The 27511-nt window shown below is 40.9% G+C and overlaps 1 protein-coding gene across 3 annotated transcripts in view; it reads right to left on the reverse strand.

The window, feature by feature from the left end:
• SHROOM2 (shroom family member 2) overlaps positions 1–27511 on the reverse strand; it is a 116224-nt gene that overhangs the window by 39560 nt on the left and 49153 nt on the right. For 2 of the 3 annotated variants that reach the window (XM_064708709.1, XM_064708691.1), the window contains exon 3: positions 4744–4875. In XM_064708709.1, the coding sequence (XP_064564779.1) occupies positions 4744–4875 (132 nt within the window). The remainder of the gene's footprint in view (positions 1–4743; positions 4876–27511) is intronic. The other variant, XM_064708700.1, reaches the window with a different exon arrangement.

The following is a 27511-nucleotide window of genomic DNA, read 5'->3' on the forward strand; positions in this document are numbered from 1 at the left end:
TGCCTATTTGTTGGATGTTTTAACTTTTAAGCAGAGACGCACTAAATGCATTTGTCCCAAATACCACCTGCGCATGCACCTTAGCAGTGTGGCTTCAAACCACTCTCAAGTTGACACACTTAAAACAACATTCCATTCCACCCAGTTCCACAACATTGGCAGGAAAACTTCAGGAGGAGATGCCAAAGCTCTGCATGGCCAAACAAACTTCTGACCTTCCTTCAAGAATCCTTACTGCCACTAGTTTCTCCCTACCACTCCTTCCTCTATAAAAACATCATCTTTGACACTACTTTCTTCAGGTCTTTTGCTAAGGACGTGATTCCAAAATCTTGCTGCTTCTGTTACCTTCCTACCTCCTGAGTTTTGTTTCACTTCCTTTAGTTTATTTTCTCTCTCACAGTACCCACCTCCTGTCAATCCAACACACTGATACTGAGATGACAGTCTTGACAATTATTCTCATCACATCTCCCTCTTTGAACTTCACTGGCAGCTCCTTCTGCTTTTATATACCAAATTCAAATTCTTGCCTTTGCGTGCAAAGCCCCTTGGTAGAAATCCCAGAATTATTCCACTTCCCTGTAGCTATAATTATATGGAGCATCTATCAAATCTTGTGTTATAAAGAGACCTGTGAAAGCTAGCAATGAAATTAGATTAATCCACATAAAAAATACCAGGAGTGGTACAGGTCTTCTATCAAAAATATTGCAAAGGTCAACTCAACAGTTCTCTGGAATTCAATATTAACAGAATTGGTTCTTTTCCCCTCTACTACTACAGCCTTTTAAACTTCTTTTCTTAGTCAACATAGTCAAAAGCAACTTATACGAAATAAGAGAAGATATGCTTTATGCTTATTTTCTAAAGGCATTTTATTAACAAGATACACTAACAATGGCCTCATCTTGTGGGATTTTATGTTCTTTCATTCGTTGATTTTCAGCATTTAAAGCATCTTGCTGAATCCTTTAAAAGGTTTTAATTGTCGTGTTAAGCTGATACTGTGTTGCATGTAAAAAGTATTGTAGTCATTACTAGGATTTTTCTGTGAAAGAGTAATGTAAGTCAGCTATTACTAAGAATTGCTGATATTCCCACTCCCTTGAGCACTAAGAAGATCATACAACCATTAAGGTTGGAAAAGACCTTGAAGTTCATGAAATCCAAACAGATACCTGGCATTAATTAAAAGAAAGATGCCACTTGTACAGGAAAGCCTCAGTTTACAGGTCTCATGTAAATCTGCCAGTATCAAATGTGAAGCAGAGATATCATCACAGGAGGTCACAGCCCTGCTGGGAAATGCCTAATGGAAACCCAGCAGAAGCAGCAAGCACTTTAAAGGACAGGAAGGTTTCTAACGGCATGTTAATGCAGAGCGTGGCCTCCTGTGGTCCTAAACTGCAGGGCAATCCTCCTGTGAACCCTGACATGGAAGAGAGTGCAGAGGCCAGGTCTGCCTGAGCCTGGCTGGCATCCCAGGATAATCTTCTCTCAGTGGCTGTTTTAGAGCAGATTCATAGAAGCACCTACACTGCTGGTCAAAGTTGGGTAGGTGAAGTCCAGGAATAATCCACAAACACCATTCCTTGGCCACACTGGCCAGGAAACACCCTTCCCAACCCTGGGGCATGAGCTTCGGCTCCTGGACCATTACAGAAATTATCTCCTCTCAGCAACAGCATGGGATTACAAACCAGATGCACCTGACCCTAACTGCCCCAAAAGTTCAGTTTAGGTAGCCTTCTCAAAGCACACTGGTCCCACAGCCACACCTGCAATACCAGAATGAAGCAGAAGAGGTGGCTGGGTTCATCTGCACAACCGGGGGCACAGAAAAAACCCAAAGGCTCCTCTGTTATAGTATACCCTACTGCAAGAAAATGCAGGGTTTAAACTTTCAGCAATTTAGGATACTTCAGTTACATTCCTCCCAGAAAAGTAAACTCAGCCTTAGTTTAGGATGGGCCAGGAAAAAAGTCTGCACCATGTTATTATGGTGTGACTTCTGTGAAAAAGACAGAAGACTCACAGAGGGAAATCAAAAGCTTTATAAGTTCCAGCTCTCTAGCCTTCCATGAGAGGCATCTAGATCCAGCCTAGTGCTCCCAAAGATAACTTACAATTTTTGCCCTGAAATCACATGATAAAACCCCCATACATCTAGTGCTGGATGTGAAGGGCTGGGTTCCAGGACCACCCTCCCTCCTACAGCCTCTTCTGGGCTGTCTTCCTCTAGCTTCATCCACCTTTACAAATGTTCAAATTCATCAGGCCGGCAAAAAGAAAGCCCCAGCAAAACCAACCAACCAAAAAAACCCTAAAGCAAATCAAACTGCCCATACCTTAACCTAACAGTAGATAGTATGGACAGTCTTCATGGGGCTGTTTTGGCCAGCTGTGCCCCACTCCACCAACACAACAAAGTGTGGCGTGTGCCCCCTCCCCCCATGAACTCTCCATGTTTTACAAGTGATTTAGTGAATTTTCACACTCACTGAGAGGATGCAGGTAGGCATAATCAGAAGAGATTTTAGGCTTTGAATACCAATTTCAGATGCTTAGCTCAAAGAAGGACATGAAATTCCAGAAACAGCCCAGGGATGGGATGCCTGGGCTAGAAATGTATCCCCTCCTTGGGCTATTTCAATTATCTCTTTGCATACTGCTGTTTTTAGCTACTGATTGCTGTGCCTTCTGATCAGCTGAGCTTTTTGTGAAATGTACTTGTAAAGTGGGGAATCTCAGAGGCTGCTCACCTCTTTTTGCAGATCAGCAAGCCCCAAGAACCCCACTCTGCAACTGAGATCCCCAAAGTACCAAAATCCTTGGGCTGCCACTATGGGAATGCTGGGTATCCTCCAGCAGCAGCATGGTAAAAGCAGCTCTGCCTCTGAAACAGTCTTGGACAACAAACACCAGGGCTGACAAATCTCCCAAATATATTGTCTTTTAAGTGGGCAGCACAGGTAGCCAAGGGGTTCAGCATGGCAGTGACCTGGGAACTATGATATGAGACTGTGCTAAGGCCACTAAATCTTTCAGCAGCATGTGAGAAAGAATCCCTTGTTTTTATTAGTATTAGTGTCTGCCAGCAGTTGTGGCTCTTTCTGATATGTGAGGGGAGAGGACTGCTCTATTCCCATCCCCTCTTCCTTTACATCCAGAATTTCCCACCCAAACCTCATTTCAGACTGCCATGGAACCATTTTTTCTCTTTTTTTTATTGGGAGACACCCAGCTCCTATCAAACACACCTTGAGACACATCTTGTAGTATTTTACTTTTACTTTTACAAGGTACAAGGACAACCACCAGGAAGAGCAGGAAGCATATAATGATTCACAGCTTAGTAGAGAAGACTCATTAATAGTAGAAATACTCTTTAGCTATAGCATTGCAATGAGGAACCCTATAGAAGATTTCAGAAATTTCTGAATTTTGTTTCTGTGTACAAGGACTTTTACTGTCTTAAAATCTATAAATCTAAATTAATGAATCTATAAATCTAAAACAATCTAAAAACTTATATCTAAATCTATTATATGATATTTAAACACAAACTTTAAATCAGTGTAAATCAGCAGAAATTGTAATCAAAGTTTCTAAAATTTCTACTAATAAAGTATTACAAAAAACATTTTAAAAACCCCTATCAACTTTATTCAAGAGCAGATTAAAAACTTAACTTAAAAACAGTAGGGAGCTCCCTAAGGAAACAATGTAAAAACATTGTAAATGTTCGTCTAAATGTAAAAATTCGACAAAAAAATAAAATAAAATACTGAAGTATTAATGTTCTTTTGTTTTGACTACCACAAAACATTAACCCCAAGGAGTAATGATTCAGCAGAGAATGCACAGCACTAAGTATAGAAAACCAAAGTCTGCTTCCCAAACCGGGACTGCACACCAGACTAATTTTCTGCAATGCTCAGTGTAACTGAGGAGGAAAAAGTTAAAAAAAAAAAAAAAAAAAAAAAAGGCAAAAAAAAAATTAACACCCCCTCCCTCCCAAAAACCAAGAAAATCTTCCATGAAAATGACAAAGAATGTAACCTAGGAGCAGGAAACAAACAAGAACCTGCAACCAGACACAGAGGCGTTACCTAAAGGTCTAGAGTTTCACAGCTAGAACTGCCTGGGTGTCAGCCTTTCTCCATTAGTGTTGAATGTGACCTAACAAATATTAAAGTGCTTTAAACAGGGACTGAAAATAATCGGTCTTATTACCTCTCTAGACAAGCAAGATCACAGATGCAGGGAAGGATTATAGAAAGACAGTAAACCAGTAATACCTTAAAAGGCAACAGTAAAGCATTCTGCACCCTCTCTTTACATAAAGCCCCTTTAATTGTTTGAAACAGTATTTTTATCTTCTTCTACCTTTCCTATTTCACTTCATGAATGTTAATTTTGATGGTTACTTTGCCTTAGGATTTTCCCAGTGGACACTGAAAGCAAAAGCAGAGCCAGAAGCAGAACCTTGTGACTGCCTTTAAAGCTAGTTTCTTACCTTTCAATCACATGCACATATCACAGACCGTTTCAGAACTCCACTCACCCACACGTCAAACTTCCCCAACTCCCCCTTCATGCACTGCAAGGACAGGCAACTCTAAAGTGCAACACCACAATTCTGTGTTGGTTGTTTTTTATAAAAACCCTCAGCAACATGAGCTGCATCACTGTAGGCTGGCTGTTGGAGCTGGATGTGTGTAAGCCAAGCAGACTCACCTTGCATGGTAGCTGGAGTGCCAGGAGGCGCAGGCATGGGCCGAGGCGAGGTGTGACGTGGCTGCCTCAGGCTGACTCTCGGTAAATTTGGTTGCGTGCCAGGAGTGCGGCCTGCAGGCCAGGTCATTCCTTCTGAAAGCAACAGAGGCACAGGTACTGCTTTAATGCAAACACTTCAATAAGGTATATACAGCAAAAAATCTACCAGGGCAGCAGTAAAGCATTTCACAGATAGGACTGAGGTATAATGACTTTCAATGACAGCAAAACTTTCTACGTGCATGCATGCCAGTTTTGAAAAGACATCACCATTTCTTTAAAATGCTTGAGATGCACTGAAATACCTTTTTTTTTTAATGCGTGGTGAGGTGGGTGTTTTTTACAAGGAAGAGAGATTGATAAATTTTAAAGTGCCTGACACGTATCCAGAGATTTAATAGTTAAAGCTAATATTACACTTTGAACTCTTTTACAACTTGCCAACGGTAAGGCTTAGGTAAGATTTTACTGTAGGTAGGTGCATATAGGAGGAGCTTATAGGAAAAAACTAGTTAATGACAGGAAGAATTAAAGCCATGCACATTGTTTCATACAAGTTAGTGATACAAGCAATCATATTAACTCCAGGCAAGTTCTGCTTCAGCTCTTGAAATGTTTGGCATCCCAGATATGCATGGAGGTTTTGTTTGTTTTGGTGTTTTCTGGGATTTTTTTTTTTAAAATACATCTCAGTATCAGTTCAGTGAATCATGTAAGTCCCCAAATATCTACTTGGATATTACCTCCAAATGTTCCTGCTCACCTAACAGAAGATATCCCTTCTAAGAAGTACCAACAGTAGGTTGTTGTTAGAGTTATGTACCTGAAAAACTGCTTCATACTCCTCTACCTCCTTCCTTCTGCTCAGGAATTAGTAACTACAGCTTGCATTGCCTTCCAAGGACTTTCTGTTTTGTTACAGCATTCAGCACTCATGGAGTAAGTGCATTCTTTTTTCCCTAAGGTTAAATAAGCCTTCTGGGCGGAATCCAGCCACTTCTGTTTCAGTGAGCAGATGCCAATTACAGGCCATTTGTCAAGACCCTCTCACTTGGGAATGAAGCAGGACGTTCTTAGAAAGTAATTAATAGCTCTTCTTCTTTGCTTGTCCTGGAGGAAGTGTAATTTAAAATTTAGATGCAGTATGAGGCTTGACAAATCCCATCTTTTGAAGTCCAAGTATGAAATAAAGGCTTATAGGACCTGTAGTTGTTACAATTTTTTAAATGCACTTCTGTACTCAAGAAATCTGTTACTCCAAGGTTAAGTAATTTGCTACACTGAAGAAGTGTTCCATATTTTCAATTTGAACTGTAAAAAGGTACTTCTACATTTTTTACTCATTCCCCCTTTTTATATATTTGTCTGTTATCATTCCACCACTGCATTTAGAGACCAAAACTAAAGCAAATAAACTCAGGTCAGCTCTGAGTACATGGCTTTTCACAGTACATTCAGCAGGGTCTGGAGAAGTCAGTGATCAATTGTCTTTCCAAAATCTGCATGCAGGATTACAAAAGGAGAATAACAATTCTACAGGGAAACTGTAATTTCACTACAAAGTGTAGCATCATTATTGTCATTAAAAAAAAGAAGTAATTGTTTCCATAAACAAAAGCCTATTCTTCTCCGTGTGACAAAAGAGAAAACTATTAAGCAGAGCATCTCTAGCTGCTCCTTCTTGGTAGGAACAGTGAAGGAGCCCCAGTACTCTCAGCGTAAACAAGTGCAAAAGATTCTGCTCAGCCATACCATGACAGGCTCCAGACAATCCTTGCTTGCTCCAAGCTTGTGTGCAGGTATGGAAAAAGTTACAATTCCACTGTTCAGCTGCACTGAATATCACATGAGCTTTTCCCCCCACTGCTCATCTTTAATAGTACTGACAACAACTCAGCATACCACAAATGCCTGGTAAGGCAAATTCAGCAGATCCTGAGGCATCAATTCAGCTGAAAAGGTTTATCTTTTATGAGACAATTACTTTTCTATGATGTACTGCTAAGGAAACACAAGACTAGGAAACTAGCACAACACAAGCAGCATTTGGAGCACAAGGAAAAGAAGGCTGGGAAGATTGGGAAGAGGGCATCTGTGACAGTTTAGGCTTGACAAATGGCAGGAGGAATCCAAGCACTGGGAAGAAACAGAAGGGATGCACATGTAAGTCAGTACTGTACCTCATGGAACTTCTCAAGATCTTGATAAGATAGTTCCTCGCTACATGAATGTCATTTTCAGAAGGCATTTTCTGTGCTACAATGTCCACCACCACTTTCATCTTCCTGAGCAGCCAAGCAAGGGGAGGAACAGACTGGACTGAGTTGTGGCATAAGGCAAGTGGACAAGAATTTACAGGTTCTGTTGAATTTTCTGTTTTTGTGGCCACACAGGATTTTTGAGAGGGTGTTTTTTTTTTTTTTTTGACATAATGGTCTGAACAGCCTAAAAATACTGGTGGGATACCCAGAAGGGGGAATCTCATAAACAAACACCTGCTTTTGTTGGGAAGTTCCCACACATGACTAAAAATTAATTCACCGTACACAGTCAACAGTACTTTCTGATAGTAATTCTAATTAAATGGTAAGAATCTATCCTGCACTTCAAGGAACGATTTTTTCTAAAATGGGGACTGCAACATAAAAAATTGATTCCAAAATTCAGCAAATGGATAGAAGAACTAGAAAGAAAAAATTCAGAGATTCAAAACAGGAATATTTTGCAGACAACTGAAGAAGCTGGAAGCTGAGCATTTACATTCTAATGTAATACCTCCCTGAGTGACAGAATGAGATCCTCTGAACCTACAACTCAGAAAACCTCCAGCATTAATGGAAGCATTATTAAAAGCATTTCACTGAAAGTATCTTTCTACCAGTGCTTTTACAGAAGCTGCTGGAAGGAAAATGTTGACAGGCACAGAAGATAGGTTACAAAGGAAAAAAGATAAAAAAGCCAGCAGATCCAACAACAGAAGCATGTATTTCCCCAGCACCACCTTCTCCAACAGATACTGTATCATTCTTATCTACTGAACAGCACCTCTGTTGTAACCCTGCTATACAGGCTTGTGCATCTAGAGTAACCAAAGCAAAAATGTGACAGGCAGTTCCAGGCACCTGCATGCAGATGAAAACCAATTGTTAGAATTTATTTCATAGAACCATAAAATAGTTTGGGTTGGAAGATCAGTTTAAGATCACTCAGTTAAAACTGCCCCGCCATGGACAGGAACACCTCCCACTAGAGCAGGCTGCTCACAGCCTCATCCAGGCTGGCTCTGAACACTCCCAAGGATGAGGTATCCCCAACTTCTCTGCCAACCTGTTCCAGTGCCTCCCCACCCTGACCCTATAGAATTTCTTCCTAATATCTGATTAGTCTGGTAATGTTTCATTGCAGCCCCCTGCTGAAGGAGCCAAGGCGCAGCTGCTGGCACACACCTCGGGCTGAGGCTGCCCAGCTCTCCCTGCAAGCAGCGGCACCGCACGGGACAGAGGCAGGCGGTGCCGCTATCCCGAAGCCCACGGGCCGTGTGTCCCTTTCCCGAGATCCCCTCCCTTCCCTCCCGGCCTCCTCTCCCTGCCCGCCCCCTGCCGGCTAACGTGCGCTGTGCCCGGGAGGCCGCGGCTCCGGCGCCGTCATCACTGCCGATCCTCCGCCTCCTGCCGGGATCGTTCCTCGTCCCTACGGAGACCTCCTGAGGCCGGCACAGAGGCAAGCTCTGCCGTGACCACACGGTGGTGGCTTTTCTCCTAGCGGCTGCAGCCCTGGGACTGCACAATTGCGCTCCACAGCCGCAGTAATCGCTGACAGCCAGGGCTCCCCACAGCACATCTAACCAGGAGTGAGCATTAGAGACCAGTCCTTGCAAATGCGGTGTCACCCACTGTTCATCTGTATCTGATGCGACAAGAAATACATCACAGAATCAATCAAAAGAACGGTTTGGGTTGGAAGAGACCTTTAAGATCATCTCATTCCAACCCTTCTGACGAAGGCAGGGACACCTTCCACTAGAGCAGACCATTTGCTCAGAGCCCTATCAAGCCTGGCTTGAATGTTTTTAAGGTATGGGCCACTCACAGCTTCTCCAGACACCCATTCCAGTGCCTCACCACCCTCAGAGCAAAGAAGTTTTTCCTAACGTCTAACCTAGACCTACTCTCTTTCAATTTGAAGCCATTCCCCCTTGTCTTGTCACTATATGCCCTTGAAAATAGTCTCTCTCCAATTTCTCATAGGCTCCCTTTGGGCTCTGGAAGACTGCTACTATGTCACCCCAAAGCTTTCTCTTCTCCAGGCTGAACATTCCCAGTTCTCTTAGCATTTTCACATAGGAGAGGTGCTCCAATCCTCTAATGAACTTGGTGCCTTCTTTTGGACTCATTCCAACAGGTCGATCATGCTTTCCTGTGCAGGGCATGCCAGAGGTGGAGGCAGTACTCAAGGTGGGGCTTTACGCTAATAAAACCTGGGTTTAGATAACAAATCCCAATTTTTCAAAAGTCAAAGGACGGACAAGTCAGTGGCTTCACTTAGAACTGAGCTGAATCTACAAAGACAGGAAAAAAATCCCAAAGCAGAAGCATTTGTTCTTTTTAACTCTTACTGTTACACACTGTCAGCCCTAAATCTTTGAGTGAAAACTGTTGCAGCAATCGTTTATCGTAAAGATTCTTTAAAAATAGATATATTCCCTTTTCAGTCACTTATGTTTCTACAGAAAGCTGTAGACCATGTTTCAAGGTACAAACACAAGAATTTGGGAACCAGTCAGTGTACTGATGCTGAACAGCAGCTATCAAAATAAAACTCTTCTCCCTCCATTCACCACAATGCTACTCAAAGCTTTTCAGCGGTGCAACAAAGACTTTCTGTGTTGTTAAAAACTTTGTTTTTAAAATAACCCAAGTTCACTTTTCCAAAGTTGCAGCAGGAGGTCCAAACTACTGGCAGTCATTTTAAACCTTGTCTAGAACCAGAAATGTTGCCTAATCCCAGAGTAACTGGCTACTAAACATGCCAAAGATGCAAGGCTAAGGAAATGCAGAAAGGCTGCAGCCCTGAGATAAAATGGAAACCTGCACAGGCTTGAAGGTCAAGTGCAATCACTGCACCCGCAAACAAGCAGCACACCTGAGCACTGCACTGTGAGCTACAGCTCACAAGGTGCCCTTAGACTGTGTCAAAGCCAAATAAACCAAACCACACTGCTCTTGTTTGTCCTGCAGAAACAGAACCAGTTACAAACATGATGCCCCATGCCAGCCACCCAAATTGCCTAGGAAAAGTTCAGGTTTTGCAGTGTCCTCAGCAAGCTGCTCACACATTTTTTATTTTTTTTTTACTCCATGTACAGAAAATGTCAAGAATTTGTAGTGACAGCACAGGGGCTCTTGTTTGTCCACTTATAAATCCCAAACAGCTTCAAAGTTCTCAGTTTTCTCACATCCCCTCCCTTACAATAACAGTAGGCTAGACATACCAATACCTCATTAACAATTTTTTTTTAGTAAATCTGTGTATGCTGGGGGAGCAAAAGTCTTCCCAATCCATGAGGGTTTTTTGTAGGTCACCAATCTTTTGTTTAGTAAATTAAAACACACCAGAAGACCAACATATAATGTAATTAACTGGGTATGCAAAAAACCACTGCAAAGGAACTGCTAAATCATTTATTCAATGTATTAAAAACATATTTGGATTTTGCTAGTCTTCTGAATCCTTGGCAGGAAAAAAAAAGGAGGTCGAATACCACCATGAGTCTGCAGTTACCCACAGCGGCCTCAAATAAAAAGAAATTGACAATGTAACTGTTTTTCATTCCAAAATCTGTTATATGTATTTGTCACTGCAGATTTGAAGAATTCATTCAACTGCCTAACATGGAAGCTCATGATTCGAACTAGATGATTTTTCTAAAATGAAGAAATATTTTTTTAAATGAGCACTTAATTTGATCTCTCTTCTTAGCCTCTCTTGAAAACAGACAAACAACATTCCTTTCTACAGAATGCCAAAGGAGTCATCATCCTATACAAAGATATTTGCTATTATCTATCTCAGACAGCTATATTCATAGAATTCAAATTACTTCATGCTATGTTAGTCACCACTGGCAGATCTATCTGCCAGGGAAATATGGAAATGAAGTATCAAAAATCTGGCAAAAGCTATCACCCAGCAGCAAAGCTCTGTAAGGAACGTGAATGGTTTCTTGTGCCGTTCTCAGTAAATAAATATATGCAAGAGTTATCCTCATTTAGGCTAAACCAGTTGTTATCAATTCCATAAAAAAGCTCTTGATTAAGTCCAATACAATTCCCCTTGCCATTTTCAGTGTTGTCCTGTCTCCTGACATAAAGGTACATCTATATCTTTGGATCTAACAGCAAACCAAGTGAGGAAAAAGCATCCAAAACTTTAGGTGGAACACTTTTTCTGAACAGTCTCCTGCTTTATTTTTTCTTCATTTATTTAAAAATAAAGGAAGGAGGGTGGTATGTATGTCAGAAAGAATATGAGAAGGAAGAAAAATACAGAGAGCCCTCCTGAAAATTTCCATGCTGAAATTGTGTATTAAAGGATTTCCCAAATTAAAAAAAATCTTCCAGAATATATTTTGAAGTAAACCTTCAATGTCACTCATATCCAGTAGAGATTATATGTATATACACACACATATCTATCTCTCTATATAGATTCATGCATAGATTTATACATGTATGCAAAGCAACTTTTTAGGCTTTTCTAGTTCCAAAACATCCACAATTTCTCTGACCAGGCTGATGGTTTTGCACTCCAGCCACTGCTTTTTTGGTCTTTTCCCACTGCTAAAACCTGTCCCACTACCCACTTATGAACTCATCTCTGTGCTGCCTTCTAGAGCCTCACAGCCTCAGCCACTTCCTTCCCTTTCTCTTCAGCCTGTCCTACTGCCTTTCCCTCTGATTCAGTCTAAGATGCCCCAAGTTCCTACTGTCCTGGGGCTAGACAGCAGCAACTTAAATGCTTTTTCTAAAGTACACTCTGTGCCAGCATACAGACTGCCCATCCAGAAGAGCCTTTACATCCTTTTAAGTAAGGACAGAAGATACAGTAACTGCATTAGCCCCTCTAAAAAGCCAAAAAACAGGGCTTTCCCAGCAGAGGCAGAAACATCAGCACTTGAAATTTTAACTGTAGAGGTATCACACCCTTACTTTATATTATAGACATTAAACTTAAGATGTGTAAAATGTCTTTTCATGGTGAGCAAAAAACCCAAAAAACTCTTGGTATAGCATCATGGCAAATACTTTAGGGCCATGTCTTTTACCTCTGCAGATCTGTAGTGAGCTTTATAAAAACAACACATACCATCCCCTCCTTTCTTTCAGGGTCACTCTCTGAATACAAAAAACACGTGAATGGAAGGAACTCTGTTTCAAATGAAGCCAAAACCTGTCTGGATTTACATCTGCCTTGTTCACAAAAGGAATGGTTAAATCAGATGCACTGCAGGAACATTTAATTAAGTAAATCTTTAGAACAATACTGCTGATCCCTAGTAGAAACAATATAGTTATTTTCATCCAAAAAATCCCATTGGAGTAAGAAGTAGAACCAACTCAACAGGCCGACATAAAGTCTTATTGCTCATCTATTTACAAGCTTTCACTTGTTAAATACTCTAATACTGCTTCTCACAACACTTGGAATTCTCAAGTAAGCTTCCAAATAAATACTGGTCACATCACACAGCATCCAGGACCCATTTACTCTGGCTTAGCCATAACTTAGACAAAAAATGAGTATAATACTGTAAAAAGTTACATTACTTTCCACATTAATAAAGAACCGAATAAGCTTTTCATGTAGAAATTTTCCCTTGAGGCATCTTGGTCTCAGAAGGACAATAGAGATTTGAAAGAAAAATCTGCTTCACCAAAAAAAATATTAAAAAACCCCAAACCAAACCAACAAAAAAATCCCAAAACAAAACAAAACCAACAAACCAACAAAAACACAAATAAAAAAATCCCACCAAACCAAAACCAAACAAACCAAACTCCCCCAAAAACTCCTCTTCTGGAAATCCCCTTCTGGATTACATATACTAGTGCATCTAAAAATTTTTACTTCTTCCACTGAATTGAGGTAGCTTTGCAGCTGTAAATCACACTCTGATACACAGCATGGTTTATAAAAAGGATTTTTATTGTCATAAAAAACTATTTTCAGATTAAAACAGACATTAGAGTTTTGGCACATTACAGAGCTCGTAATTTGGGCAGGAAATCTCAGCTGCCTTAACATGTTGGAAGCCCAAGGCATGAAGTGGGTACAGTTGCACAATCATCCAAGTAACCTCTCCCTCCTTACCTCCCAGGGCAGCTCAAGTTTCAGGTGAAATTAATTGTTAGTTCCAAGTTAAATCCCGTTCTCAATCTCCAACTGATGACTGCAGCCATAACAGCATTATAACAAACAGCAGCACAATTTGAAACACTTACACATCCATCTACCATTTCTCCACTGGCAAAGGGCAGATATTTTCCTGCAACTTCTTGGAGCATGAGCTACTCTCTTCCTATGCCTGTACTAACTCAGGCCAAATATTTCCAACATTTTGTGTAGACTCTTAATGGAAGTAGAAGCAATCTGCATGGGCAGGTACAATGCTGTCTCTGAGAGCTCCTACCACCCTGTGGGGAGGAGCCTGGCCCTAACAATGCAATCCATGCCCTCCATCCCTAGGGGGGTGATGGGACTGCAGTAAAGGCAAGTGCAAGAAGCTGGATCCTCTGCTGAGGCTGGTTCTATGTCCTGCTTCACCTTCTGACATTTCATTCTGTGAGAAACAGAGCTGTTTCCCTTGATTTGGATACACTAGGAATAAGTACAAACCCTCATTTTGAGCAGATATATGGCAGCCCTAAAACGCAATCACCTGGAGCTAGAACATTAATAATGACCAGACAACTCTCATTTCTGGGATTCCTGGAACAGAGCTGATTTTGCTTGGGGAACTAGGTTTTTAAGCTTATTTTACAGAAACTGAATGTGCCAAGATATGCACCCAATTTAACATCATTAGACTTGAACGCTGGGTTCAGTCACTTCACAGCAAAATAAAAGCTATTTTCCAAGCAAAATTGAAAACAGAATCCCTTCACAGCAATAACAACACAACACTTCAATAGATCATTTTTCTTCCAGCCCAGCTCACACCACCCCTTCAGATCTCAATCTTTAGCCACCCTAATTATCACCAAGTGTAAGTTTTACAAGAGAGTAAATCTGGCAACAGTAGATTAATAATTGCCCACAGGCTGAAACATGCTTTGATACACAAAAATCAAATCAGAAACAACCTAAATTTCCCAAACCGAGATCAGTTACAATTGATGACAAAATACAGTAAGAAATTCTCTAGTTAATATTCATAGTTACTTCTGCTGCCAAAGCTTGTTTGTTAAAAAGCTGCAGAAATTATCAGCATCCCTCCAAAATGATCAAGTAGTTTAATAACTGAGCTCATCCATGCATTCTTCCTGCATAAACCAAAGTATCTATAGACAATCTCACAACAGACCACACAGATACTATGACTACATTCACATGCAAATTGTACCTACATCACTATTACTAAACTTGGAGCAGTGAATACACCTCTGGGTTCTCAGCTGTCTGCATTATATGTGCTGCATTTAGTCACCTTCAGATGGGAAACAAAGCTGGCTTTTAACACTCCTAGGGTGGTGCAGAGCTCTGCACAAGGATGTCTAAACAACCTCAAAGAATAGAAAAGGTATCTTCATGTAGAAAAAAAATCACTGAGACATACTGACTACCACATATGAGCTCCAAGTGACTAATGGATGTCTAATATTTTATAGCTTTACTAAAAGTTCAGTGAAGCCACAGAAATGTGTGATGGGTTTTATGTGCCAGTGCTCTGCTATGTATTACTATGTTATTATAAATCAACAGTAACCTGCAGACATTGATCCTAACTCTTCTGGGATCCTTCCCCACAAATACAGCGGGGAGATCCTACCTGAGCAGCCCTCTTGTGTGAGAGGGTCCATTAGCCTCACCAGATTAAGGATTTCTCTAATGGAGATGACTGGCCCGTCTGGTCCCCACTAAGAAGATCGAGACAGAAACTCATCCTGAACCCATGCTGCTCTAGCACTCACCTTCACAGCATATATGTGCTTGAGAAGCTGGAAGCAGTGACTGCCTGGCAGTGACAAAAAAAAATATCCTAAATTAATCATTTAACTCCCTCCCCCTTCCCCAAACTGTGCAAGACAAGTGTATTTAAATGATTAGGCTGTTTTCCCCCCACTTTTGCTCAGTACTTCATACTCCTCTCCTTTACAAACAGAAATCCCACAACCCTTTCTTTAGATTTATTATGAAGAACAAACCATTTTGGTCTCACATTTACCAAAATACTCATTTCCTCTTGCACTGTTCCGTAAAAATTCCCTTCCACCCTCGCGTAAGCTCCGTACATGTTGGCAAGCAGCTCACAGTTTTACTGGGAAACTTTTTCCACCAAATTTTCTTTCCACACCACTAAAAGCTTGAGGCCTAAAAACTCTCAGGCCTGGACACTTTGAGTTCCACTAAGAGTGACTCTGCCGCTCCATTTGTCTCCATCCCATACTGGCATGAAGAGACCACCCAACAAAACTGGTCGCAGACCTCTTAGAAAGTAGCAATGCAAAGCACCCCCAGTGCCTGGCCCAGATGGGAGAGGAGTGGTTTTGCTCAGCAAGACAAAGCACACTGAAGCCATGTCTGCCTGAGAAATGGGAGGCAAATTTGAAAGCAAAAACAAAATATTCTTTTCAAAGTCACTCCCTTCTTCCACACCTGAGACTCCACTTCAACAATCCTATAATGAAAATGTAATCGGATGCATTTGAGACAACAATGCATAGCCCCTCATCCAACAAGTTACAAAAGACAGAGAAAAGCCAAGAGAAAGGCACCCTGAGCACTGGCTTATCCCAACATCGGAAGGAAGGGCGTCCGTACCTACCCGGGCTCCGTGCTGCGGCGCCTCCTCCCTGCGGCTCCGGGCAGAGCTCTCGGCGGCGCAGCGGGACCGGCCCGTGGGCCAGGCCACGGGCCCGAGCCGGCACCGGGGGTGCTCCTGGCACCCTCCCGGCCTCTGTCCCCGGCAGACACGGGCGATGCCGGCCGAGCAGAGCATGGGGCTCCTCAGCCCTTGCCACCGGCTGTCCTGAGCTAATCTGCGGCCGCCAGCTTAGGGATATAATTAGACTGACAAAGGAGCCTTGTGAGCGCTCCCCGCTAAGAGCCGGAGCGCTTCAGATTAGCCAGACCCGCGACTCCGCCGCCGAACGCGGCTGCGGAGTTCGGCGGGGAAAAACTGAGCAAAGCCCCAAAAATGAAACCAGAGGACTGTTCCTGACGGAGAAGGAAGGAAGGGGATTTTTAGTTTTCGTTTGAAGTGGCGTTTGAGATGGCGCTTGTAAAATGCGCTGGCATTATGCTGCTGAAAGTGTTCGTTTGATCAGTTCTATCCTTTTCCAATATTCTAAGCAAATGCATGGGCAGGTAAATAGATGGGTCTGGGGCACTGCATTGTAAAGAAGTTAATGTCACCCATGAGATGACAAAGCTAAAAGAAAATCTCTTAAGAGCTGATGGATCATCAGTGGTAGTGGAGAGTTACAGATGTTTTTCCTACACATGAAAAACAACCAGTCTTCTCAGGGAGCAGCACTTTCCCTAAAAGAGAGGCATCCTGTTACATCCCTAGAAATAAACCACCTCAGTATGCAGGCACTGGAAATCATCACCTACAGGTATATCCATCCCCCAGGGAGAATGATGTTGCAAATTCTGGGGAGTTCTTTCAAAGGACAATTTACTTAAAAAGTCTTCTGAAAAAATAAGCTTTACTCTATAGTCACACAATTAAGCCCCTTCTGCTAGCCAGATTTGCACATGTAAGCTTGCTTGATGGTTGTTGACCATCGTTATACCTGAGGATATAAAGGATACAGTAACAGGCTGCACAGAGTTTCTTTGGGGGAAGATGAAGAAGATTAATTGTACTGTACCATTAAGGATTGGCACAGCAGAAAAAAAGATAAAATTTCTTCTAGACACTGGCCTATGTGCCACTGAACCATCACACTAAACAGCAGTTATACATTTTTTCAGTTCTGTTCTATAACAGAGTGGACTGATTGCACCACAGCATTCTTACCAACTGACTGACCCCCATCCTGCATGTGTAAAATGACCAGCTTCTCACAGGTCAAAGTAGGATGCATTTACAGTTGTAAATGAAAAGCTGGAAGTTCTGGGGATTTACAGAAATACTCAAACTTCTGGAAGGAGGTTGGCTAAAGGGCAAAAAGTGATCTCATGTTATGCAAGCATACATATTTGGATTTTAATAAGAAATACAGTTAAGACAGCATATGACAACTAGAAATTACAAAGTAGTCCAACAGCTCAACTGTGTGAACCTACTGGAAAGTTAGGTGGCATCTGGCTAAATCCGTCTCAGCCAAATTAATATAGTCTATTAAAAAACAACTGCACTTCATATAAAGGTGAGAGTACAGATTACTCACAGATGTTAAACCTAAGGTAATTAGGTTTTTTTTTGAAATAGCCTTTAATAAAGGTAAGCTAAACATAGCATGATGCCTTGTTTATTAACATTAACACACATGCCTGTGTGTGCATGTGCATACTCAGTCCACAGAAAGGCAGACTGTGACTTAATGGCTGGCTTTTCTAACAATGTTTCAGAAAGAGTCTAACAACCATGGAGTTGTTGCTGTGCTAATGAGGATGCAGACCTGACAAATATTATTCTTGGTGACTTATTTGAAAGGATAGAGAAATAAAATCTAAGTGGGAAAAAAGAACTTTTTTCCTGGATTTCCAGAAGCAAGTCATCCTCTTTCTACATAACAGAAGAATAAATTGCATAGGGTAGATATTATTGAATCTGCTGTCTAAAAAAACAATGAGAATTACATTGAGTGGTAAGAGACAAGGAAAACCAACTATTTCTTTAATTTTAAAGAAAAAGAAAACCTGAACCTCAAAATACAGTTGACTAATAGGATTTTTAATTTGCTTTTAAAAGCCTCTTTTCAGTCTTAATCTGCAATCAGATACTGCTGAGCTGTCCTGCTAGACTGCAGCCAAAACAGCAAACAAGCTCATCTTACCTTCACTTGAAAAACTGCTGGGCACAGCAGTACATTTGCTGGAAAACAGCTATAAACAGTCACATAATTGCTATGAAAGCTTTCCCAGAAGACTAGTTTTACATTTTAAAAATATCCCTGAAAGAACTAGGATTATCACAGTGCTTATGTGACATACAGGATCCGAAGATGAGTGAAGGTGGGTGATCAGACAAATGCCACACACAAGAGTTCAGCCTACAAAAGAGAAATTTTTTAGTCAGAGGCCAAGATCCCTCTCATTCAAAGCCTTATCTCAAGTGTAAACCTGCCCCTCTAAGAGAGTACAACTAAGTAAACAACCTGGAATCATTACTCCAGTGCTGTTGGGTTACAGCATACAAGGAAAAGGAGCCTACACCCAATATCACACCCTGGGTATTAATAATACAGACATGCTTATAAAGTTATGACACTGGATGCACAATCCCAATAGTACCAAGTCTATGCAGTAGCAAACAACTGCTCATTAGTAACTGTTCTTGAGAGCAAACTGTACGTCCCTAGTTCAAAGGAAACCGCTGCCCACCACAATCTGAGCTCCTAGGCTTTGCCTCTTTGCTGAAAATTAAAACAGCAGCTAAAAAATTTGTATTAAAAACCAGAATAGGTCAAGGTTTAACCCCCCATCTTCTCCTTTCCCATCCCCAGAATGAGAAAGCACAGATTCAGGGTGAAAAGTTTTCAAGTTTTCACCAGGAACACATGTATCAGTTTCACTTGAAAAGTCTCCCAAATCAATTTTCATTCCTTTTAATAGCCAAAGTTGTAGGAAGTAACTTGCTCATCAGCAAGAGCAGCACCACAGGAAGAGCAGCATCTGCAATCAAGCCAGTTAATGAAGGTGCCCATCCCTGCCTCTCCTCCACCTGACTGGCTGCCAAGGCAGATTTCATTTCCCCCCAAGCCTCCCCCATTTGTCCACCATGCAAAGGCATATGGCTTTTCACCAAAAATATACCAAAAAAAGAGGTTAAAAACATGAATGCTCAATATGACTGTCCCTTTGAGATCTTCTGGGAAACTCGCTTGGGACACTTTTGCCTAGACTGACCTTCCTGTATTATTAAAATATATATTACCACATTTAATTTAGGAACTTGCAAAACCACCACATTATGCTTATCCAACACAGACTGTTGTGTCCTAAGGCAAAAATTTCTAAATAATATACATATTTTTGAAATCCCTTAAGTCGTTTAAATGAAAGTAACAGCCACAAGAGAGCGCTACCAGCAAAGGATTCAGTCACAGAGAGAAATCAGACTTCAAGCCATTCAGTGTAATAAAAAAATAAAGACGGTGGTTAGACTATCTTATTTGCACAGCTAAAAAGTGACCTCAGACATTTAATTGCTATAGCTGTGATCTTCAGAAGTCAGAAAATATTCTGGATGTCTCTATTTTTGAAGGTGGAATTTGAAATAGAGCATTGACTCTCTTTGTTTCAAAGGGAGATTAGTCAGCAGTTTCTGGATTTTTCACACCTTTAAAATGATCCACTCCAATACCTGAAATTAAACAGCTTTTCTAGTATTACAGTTTTTTTCCTGAATGTTTGCAGCTGACTAAAACTCAGTGCAATGAGTTAAAACAACAGAACTGAGACCTTGTTGTTGTTTATGATCTCTGTGTACTGAGTATCTGAATACCCTGTACTCCCTTCTTACTTATCTTTTCAAGAAAAGTGCCAACAAATTATAACAACAAAGTCAACCTATTTTCCTAGAAGCAGCAAATGGAACTGCAGCACTTTTGTCCATGCAAAACAGGAGGAGTTCCTGTTTTTGTAATTTCAGCTTCTAGTATCTTATCATAAAAGGAAATGACTTCCAAAAAGTATCCCCAAAAAAGAAGTGACCTAGAACTTAAAACAATAAAATAAAAATATAAACACATGCTAAACTTACAGACTTCTAGGGGGAAGGGGAGGCTCTAAAAGAGAAAGCAGTAATGAAAGCAACCTATTAATATTCAGGTATTCTTACAATGGCAAATTGAACCAGTATTTTGACAGAAAAGTTACTGACAGAATTCTATTATATGGGTATCTGTAGAAACCCCTATAATTTCAGCTAAGCAGCATATTCTACCTCAAATGCCCATTCTCACATGCCAAAATTCACACAAATGTCTACACAATCACCTTGTGCCTTGCCAGGAACCATGGCAAGACCTACAGGGCCTGTGGCACAGGTCTTGGTTTTCTCCTCCCATGTATCAGGTAACCAGCTGGTCTGACCTCCCAGCTGACAGTCATCCTGCACTTGAAAAATGGAGCAAACAGCAACACCACTACAGCCAACAGAGCCTCTTTTAATGCTGGAAGGAGTATGACTTTGTGACAGCACAGCAGCTCCTTTCCTATCCCATGCTCTCAATTGCATTTTACATAGAAAGAAACTAAAGAGACCTGCAAAATGCTCTGCTTCTGTCTGTGAAAATAAATAAATGCAAATCAGTTATCAACCCTAGTGCCCTTAAAGACTTCAATCATTAACTTGAAGAAATCAGGATTTCATCATCACAGTTTGCTCAGGTTTTCCTTGTTCCTCAGCCCAACTGTACAGGCTTGAGCAGGATGGAACAGCAATTTCATTTATAAATAAGATATGCACTGTCAACAAAGAGGTATTAATTTGTATGAGGTATAACATCATAAATCTTCCTGCCTTCTGAATTCACAATAGACTACCACGATAAAGCTCTCATATTCTGGAACTGTTTTTCCCTGCTCTGCCTTAGGTAACTAGAGATACACATGTGGATGTCTGAGATAAAAGTATTGCTCTTGGGATTTATGGTATATTATATAAGCTACATAAATATTTTTCCCTCATCCTTATTTTTTGCACATTCTACTACCTTTTGATGGCTAGATAGCATTAAACTCCTGATGTCACCTTCTTACCTCAGTTTTTACCATAATTTATCAGAATCCCTCAGAAGGATAACAACATTTATAATGAGTATTTATCATTGGAAAACATCTAAAGAGCTTCACACATTTAATAAATTGGTTCTGGCAGGATTTATTTTCAAGTATCTTAGAAATTATCATGCCATGTAAAGTGCTAAAGAAATCAACCTTTAAGGTAAATATAAAATAAGCATTATTCACCAGTAACACTGAAGAAAAACAGAGCCTTTGGCAAGGCCAACGCTAACAGCAGCAACAGGAGTCCAATCTTACCATGGCTGAGGTGAAGGAGCAGGAAGCAGAGCAGCCTTCAGACACATTCCCTCCTGCCAGGATGGCAGAGTGAATGCCAGAGCAGCCCAGGGCTGCCTGTGCCAGCCTGAAACGCTGCCTTCAGCAAGAAGGAACTTGCCACATCCTTGGGGCACACAGCCACAGGAACCCTGGTGCTGCTTGTGGCCAGAAACAACAGGTGTGTTTTGCCTCCCAGCCACTCACCACAATAAGCTAACCCTTCAACAGCCATCCCAAATGACTTGAGGTTCCTCAGAAACCACATTCCAAACGCTGGTCTTTCTACACAGGTGTGGTGTTTTCCCACACTGATTTCAGCTGTAATTTACCTCACCACGTCCAAGGTGACCCAAAAACAGGAATGGGGAAAGGGATTCCTCTTCCCAGGGCATTTCAGGAGACAGCCCAGCCCTACTTTGTCTCCATCTTGGTTAAAACACTTTAGCCACATGATGCAAATTAGAGAGCCTCCACAAAGAGCTGTGCCACAAGCTGGCAGGGTTCAGGTTTTACCTGAGAAAGCGATTTTGCTCTGACACGACCTATGCCAGACCAGTTACCATCCCCCAGAGTGCTTTCTTCCCCATCACATGCCAGCCCTGGTTCAGCTGCATACCTGCTGCCAAGGCTGCTCCATGAGCCAGATTAAAGAACTGACTCTGTTTTTTATAACAACCCATCAGAAATTTCCCCAAACTTTGGCTTTTGTCATTCTGTCCTTCCTCTGCACTCAGTGTGAAGCTGGCCTAAAAGCACAAGGGCTGCACAACTCAGCAGTGTGGCAGCTGTGACTCTGTGCCAGACTTTGCTTTGCCAGGTGATCCAGTATTATGCAGATTCAGTAGAATCAACCATAAAATATCCTGAGTTTCTTGCACAGGAGATAAGATGTAAATTTCTTCAGTTATTCAGTAACTAAATCTGCAACACATTTGCATTCCTGCCCTTCTTTGAAGTGGTCACATTTCTGAAGTTAAGGATTGGATTCAGAAATTATTTTAAAACTTCTTTATAATCTTCTCAAATTGAAAGGTGTTACATGTAGTTACTTGAGCAAGTAGAGCATAAAATCTCTACACTCAATATGGGAGATACTTGATGCTGAAACATGTAAGAAGTGCTAAGTACCAACTTGTCAATCATTTAATCCTCAGGATGGGAAATATGTAACCTAAAATAAAATTTCCAGGAGAAAACTGCAACACCCTGAAATAGGAGTATTATTCCTTCTCTCTTGAAATAGAACATGTACACTCCACATCCTTGACTAGTGTTAAAAAACCCAACACTCTAAGGTGCTTAAGAGCAGCCCCAAACAATTAATTATTTCAAAACATATGGAACATACACAGAAGCATGCCTTCAACATGCAAAGATCATCTCTGACATAAAAAGATTATTCATTTGGTCTTTAATAGATGGGTTTATAATTCTGTTTCAGTCAGGAGTCTGAAGATATCTACAGTATTATTGAACACAAAATTATCTGTGTGGGCATACAAAAGTATTATGTGAAATGAGTAAGTCTTCAGATTCCCAAAGTTTAGAAGGCTCACTTGTTCTCCTCTCTCTCATGCAAGGGGCTACATATTAGAGTTTCCAGCATCTACAATGAAATTCACAAGTGGAAGGCAGTTTTCAGAATAACTCCAAAGTACCACCTTGTAAAAAGCTATGATTAGATCCCATAAGCACTTCTTTACTTTTTTTATTTTCAGTCATGTGAGTGCTCTTACTAAGTTGGATGAGACTACTCATACTCAAAATTAACTATTCTGACAAGTGCATGCATGATTGAAGGGAAAAAAACCCACTACTAAAATGCAGTCATGACTCACCAGTTGTTACTGTTTGATGGATATCCCATTCCACAAAAAAGCTCTGTTGCCCAATTTTGGTAATTACTTAAAACTGAATAGCAGTGCCACAAGTAACCATTTGAATAAGCATATTCAAATTACAGAATATTCCTTTTACCTACAAGGAAATGTCTGCACCCTTCCTAGTAGCCCAAACATTGTCCTAAGAGAGTTGCCTTGGCAAAATATTGTGACATCTGTTGTCATTTTGGCTTTCTGTTATTTAAGCTTTACAGGGCAGATTTTTTAGATTTTCCAAGAGATAAATTATGGAAGTTGTCACAAAACAAAAACATGTCAGTCATGACATAAGTATTTGAGAGAAGCCTGACAGCTGTATAAGACAAACATCCAAAATCACAGGACAACAACTTGCTCTTTGAAACAAGGGACAATACACCATCAACTGGAGAATTAAAGCTTACAATTACCTCAAGCATCCATCACTGTGTCATTAATAGCATGAATCAAATCATGTTAGTGCAACCAAGAGGCAAGTGAGGTGGGCAGAAAATTAGGAAATAAAAGTGCTTTTTAGATGTACAACCCCACCAAAAAGGCAGTTGGCATGGGAAACATCCTGGGCAGTATTGCTAGGGTTACAGCAAAGGGAATGTGGATTCACACTGTTAATGTGTTGGGTTAAGTGACTGTGATGCAACCAGGAAAAATGGCCCTCATCAGGGCTTTTCTAAGGTATAATTTGCTGAAAATATAAGATGGAAGTGTGTGTTCCTTCTTTTGTCATGTCCATTCCCCTTCAATCAGTAGTGCAGGATTACAGAGTTGAAGGCTGAGGAGCACAGTGGAGGCCCAGCCAGCCTTACATTTGCCCATGTGAAAGCTGGAAAGCAAACCTGAGCAGGAGGGGACCTCCATATGGGCTGGTCTACTCTGTGTGCCCCAACTGAGCGTGTGTGTACAGGGTGGTTTATTTGGAAGATGCTCCATTAAACATTCCTTCAGAGAAAGATCCTGCTGGGATTACTGGCACTCCTTAAAGCACAGGACATCCACCCCAAGGTCCTCCTGAGCTGGGCCTGGAGGTGCTGTGCAGTTTGCCTGATGCACGATGTTTGTGCCCATCTGGTTCCTGCCACCCCACTGTGAGCCATGGCACCTCCCTGGCAGCAGCAAAGGAGACAAAGAGGTGCCCTAGCCTGGTCATGCCGTGTCACAAATCCTGAAACACGTGGCTTACTCCCCTCTCAAACACCAGGCCTGGCTGGGAGCAGTGCATGTGTCCATACCTGACACACATTTACACCTGCCCATCCTGCTGAGAGAAAAAGAGGGGGCCCACAGCAATGTACTAACTCACCTCTCAAGTGAATTTGCAAAGTGGGAGTTAAAAAGTGCCCAGCCCTTCCACCAATCGTAGTCCCACAGAAATGTTTGTGCCTTGCACTTTAAAGCTGTGTGTGTCTGTTACAAATATCCACTCCCAAATATCTGCAGGGGCACATCCTGCTACCCAGCTGTCAGTTCCAATAAACATGGGTGGCAAGGGGCTATCACACCTGTCCACTTGTACATGTATGCAGACACAGCCCTGGAAAGCCCTATTACAGTTTCCAAACTTTACATTTCCAAAGTTTGGTTGAAAATACAGGAATTTTCAAAAAAATATCTGTTTTTGGTCAGTGAAGGACAAGGTCAATCTTTAAAAAGGAGGAATTATGGCTTCTGGGCAACAAGAGAGAAACCACTGCTATTTGTTTTGCCCCAGTTCCCAGTTCCAGAAGAAATGAAATCTAATTGAAAGACAAATTAGATTCCACTTGTAATCAACAGTGGTTCTCCACAAGTGCATTTGGTTTATTGAGCAATGCTTAACCATAACCATAGACAAAATAGTATACTAAATGTTTAAAAGTAATTTAGTATACATCTAATTTTGCAGATGGTTTCCTATACCATTTTGGTACCTATGAAAATAGAAGTATCAAGGCCAAACACAGGTAAGAGACAGAATTCACAGTCCCCCATCTCCATCTCATAATTGTACAGAAAAGAAAATCCCTTTCCCCAGAAAGGGCACTGGTGGTGTTCAGCAGGTTTCTGCTCAGACTGTGACAAACTTCGGTGATCTCCCAACTGAATGTTGTAAATGACTGTCAAGACTTTTATTCACAGATTTCTGCTCAGGTCTCAGGTGTTTGAAACAGCACTGTACAATCTTGGAGCCCTCAAGACATTAATTAAAAATTCCTTCTGTGCTTTAATTAAGAGTTGACTGTCTTCATGAAGTGCCATGCAAATTCAGATAACTCTAGCTTTCCACGTCTAGGTGTTTATAGCACAAGTATCTTGAAAGTCACTCCCCTTGTTAGGATTTTGCACAGTAATGTCAGCATCCATACTACACTTCCAATGACAAGTGTGTTTGCTCCCACGCTTTCCATCTCCTTTAACAAGGAACTTCCTCAGCATTGCAAAAAAAAACTTGCACTTCAACAACATGAAGGCACAACACCAAAATGCTACAGAAAAGGAAAAACCCAACGAGTCCTCATATGTACACAATGGGACCAAAGTACAGAACTTTAGAACTACAGAGTTGGCCAAGTTAAACGAATTCCAGCTTCTCATTGCTAGCAGGCCCTGTGGAAAAGAGGCTGCTCCTTCTCTCGCCCACCCACTTCGACTGCTGCTAACAGAGGATTGAAGCAGCCAAGAGGACAACCCATGTAACTTCTTAGGGTGACTCCCAGAAGTGGAAATCTCACCCTGCCTTTAATGAATAACACACAAAAGCCTCACCTCTATCTGCCAATTTTTAACAGTTCAATGTGTCTCATGAATGCATAGTGAAAAATCTGTAATATATGTTTATGTCCAGTAACTTGTCCACAGCTGCAGCAAAAAAATGAAGATGGTACGTAATGAAAGGAATTTAAATTAGAAATATACTCAAAATAATCAAAGTACACAGAATATGGCAATCACCTCAACATCAACATTCAGTATCGACACTCAGAGCCACTTCATTTCTATGCAGATATGCACACCATTTCTAAACAAAATAAATTCTCGTGTAATTCCTGTAAGAATTGTCCTAAACATAGTCTGCTTGCCATTTTCCTAGGAAAAGAAATTACTCAGTACTACACTGAAGAACTAGCACCAAATTAAGATGCATTGTTTCTACAAATCCACTTGAGAAAATAACATGAGGCCTCCTGAGTCCTATTTTAATCAGGACTGAAAGTACACTGCACTTGTTCTACCATCAATATGTGTAAGCCACATAATTGTCATGTTTGTTGTTAAGCCAGTTGCACAGTCCTGATTTGGTTTAGACCACAACTATGCAATGCTTCCAGAAAATACAGCAAAGTATATATGCTGATAGCCAACACACTTATGGTGAGTATTTGGCACTGCAGATAGTTTTATTAGAAACCAGCGTTATGTTCCCTGTGTGAGCCAAGAATCATATTCTTTAAAAACAGCAGGTAAATATAATTTTTGGAAGCCAGCTACCACTGCAGAAAATCTAAGACCCTTAAGAAATCTTTGCTACAGACACAAAGTAATTGTTGTGAATGAAACACATTACTCTCACTAAAACATTTTCCCTTGGTCTTTTCTGTAGGTACATTAGACTTCTATACAGACAACAGCATGTCCTACTGTTTCCTCCATATAGTTAGATCAACACAGAATCAGGCTGTGGCTCTACTGCTTTAAGAAGCAATTTCCCAGGGACACACTTCTCAGCAGTGGCAAATAATGTCAGTATAATTATAGTATATATCGATTACACTGACATATATTATAATTATACTGACATTATAGCAAGGAAAGTTCTCTACTTTCCAGAAGTATTTTGTTAAGTAGTAATTTTTTCATAACATAATAGATTTTTAGAAGTCTGCTCTTCACTTCTAGATCAGTACACAAATAGGTAAGACAAACAAGGAAAAATGTTTTCCACATAAAATCTAGATCTTGGTTATGCACATTAGTGCTCAGAGATAGCAAAAGCATGATTAAAACAAAGATTCTCTTAAGCTTCAGGATTGAGTTGAACTTCAAACCTTCTGTCTATTCTGGGCTGCAGATTATCACACTGACACCACAGAGAATAAAATGTTAAACCAATGCTATAGAGAGCCACCACAGTGCTAGACAAAGGACACAGGGCAAGCAGACAAAAGATGGTAAAATGACTTGCAGATCAATACCTCATCTTCTGTTTTATACAATGAAAGGAAATTGTAGGACTGTTCCCAGTCTCCCCAGGGAACAGTAAGTGTGGATCTAAAAATGTACAGTAAGTGTGATCTAAAAATGCTACAACAGCCATTTGAAGACTGCTGCAATTGATTAAAATGCAGGCTACCTCTGAAAAGTGGTGTGGTCCTACCTAGCTGAAAACCTACTTACTCAAGTAATTTTGTAGTCAG

Source organism: Zonotrichia leucophrys, chromosome 1 (assembly GCF_028769735.1).
Source record: "Zonotrichia leucophrys gambelii isolate GWCS_2022_RI chromosome 1, RI_Zleu_2.0, whole genome shotgun sequence".
Taxonomy (NCBI): domain Eukaryota; kingdom Metazoa; phylum Chordata; class Aves; order Passeriformes; family Passerellidae; genus Zonotrichia; species Zonotrichia leucophrys.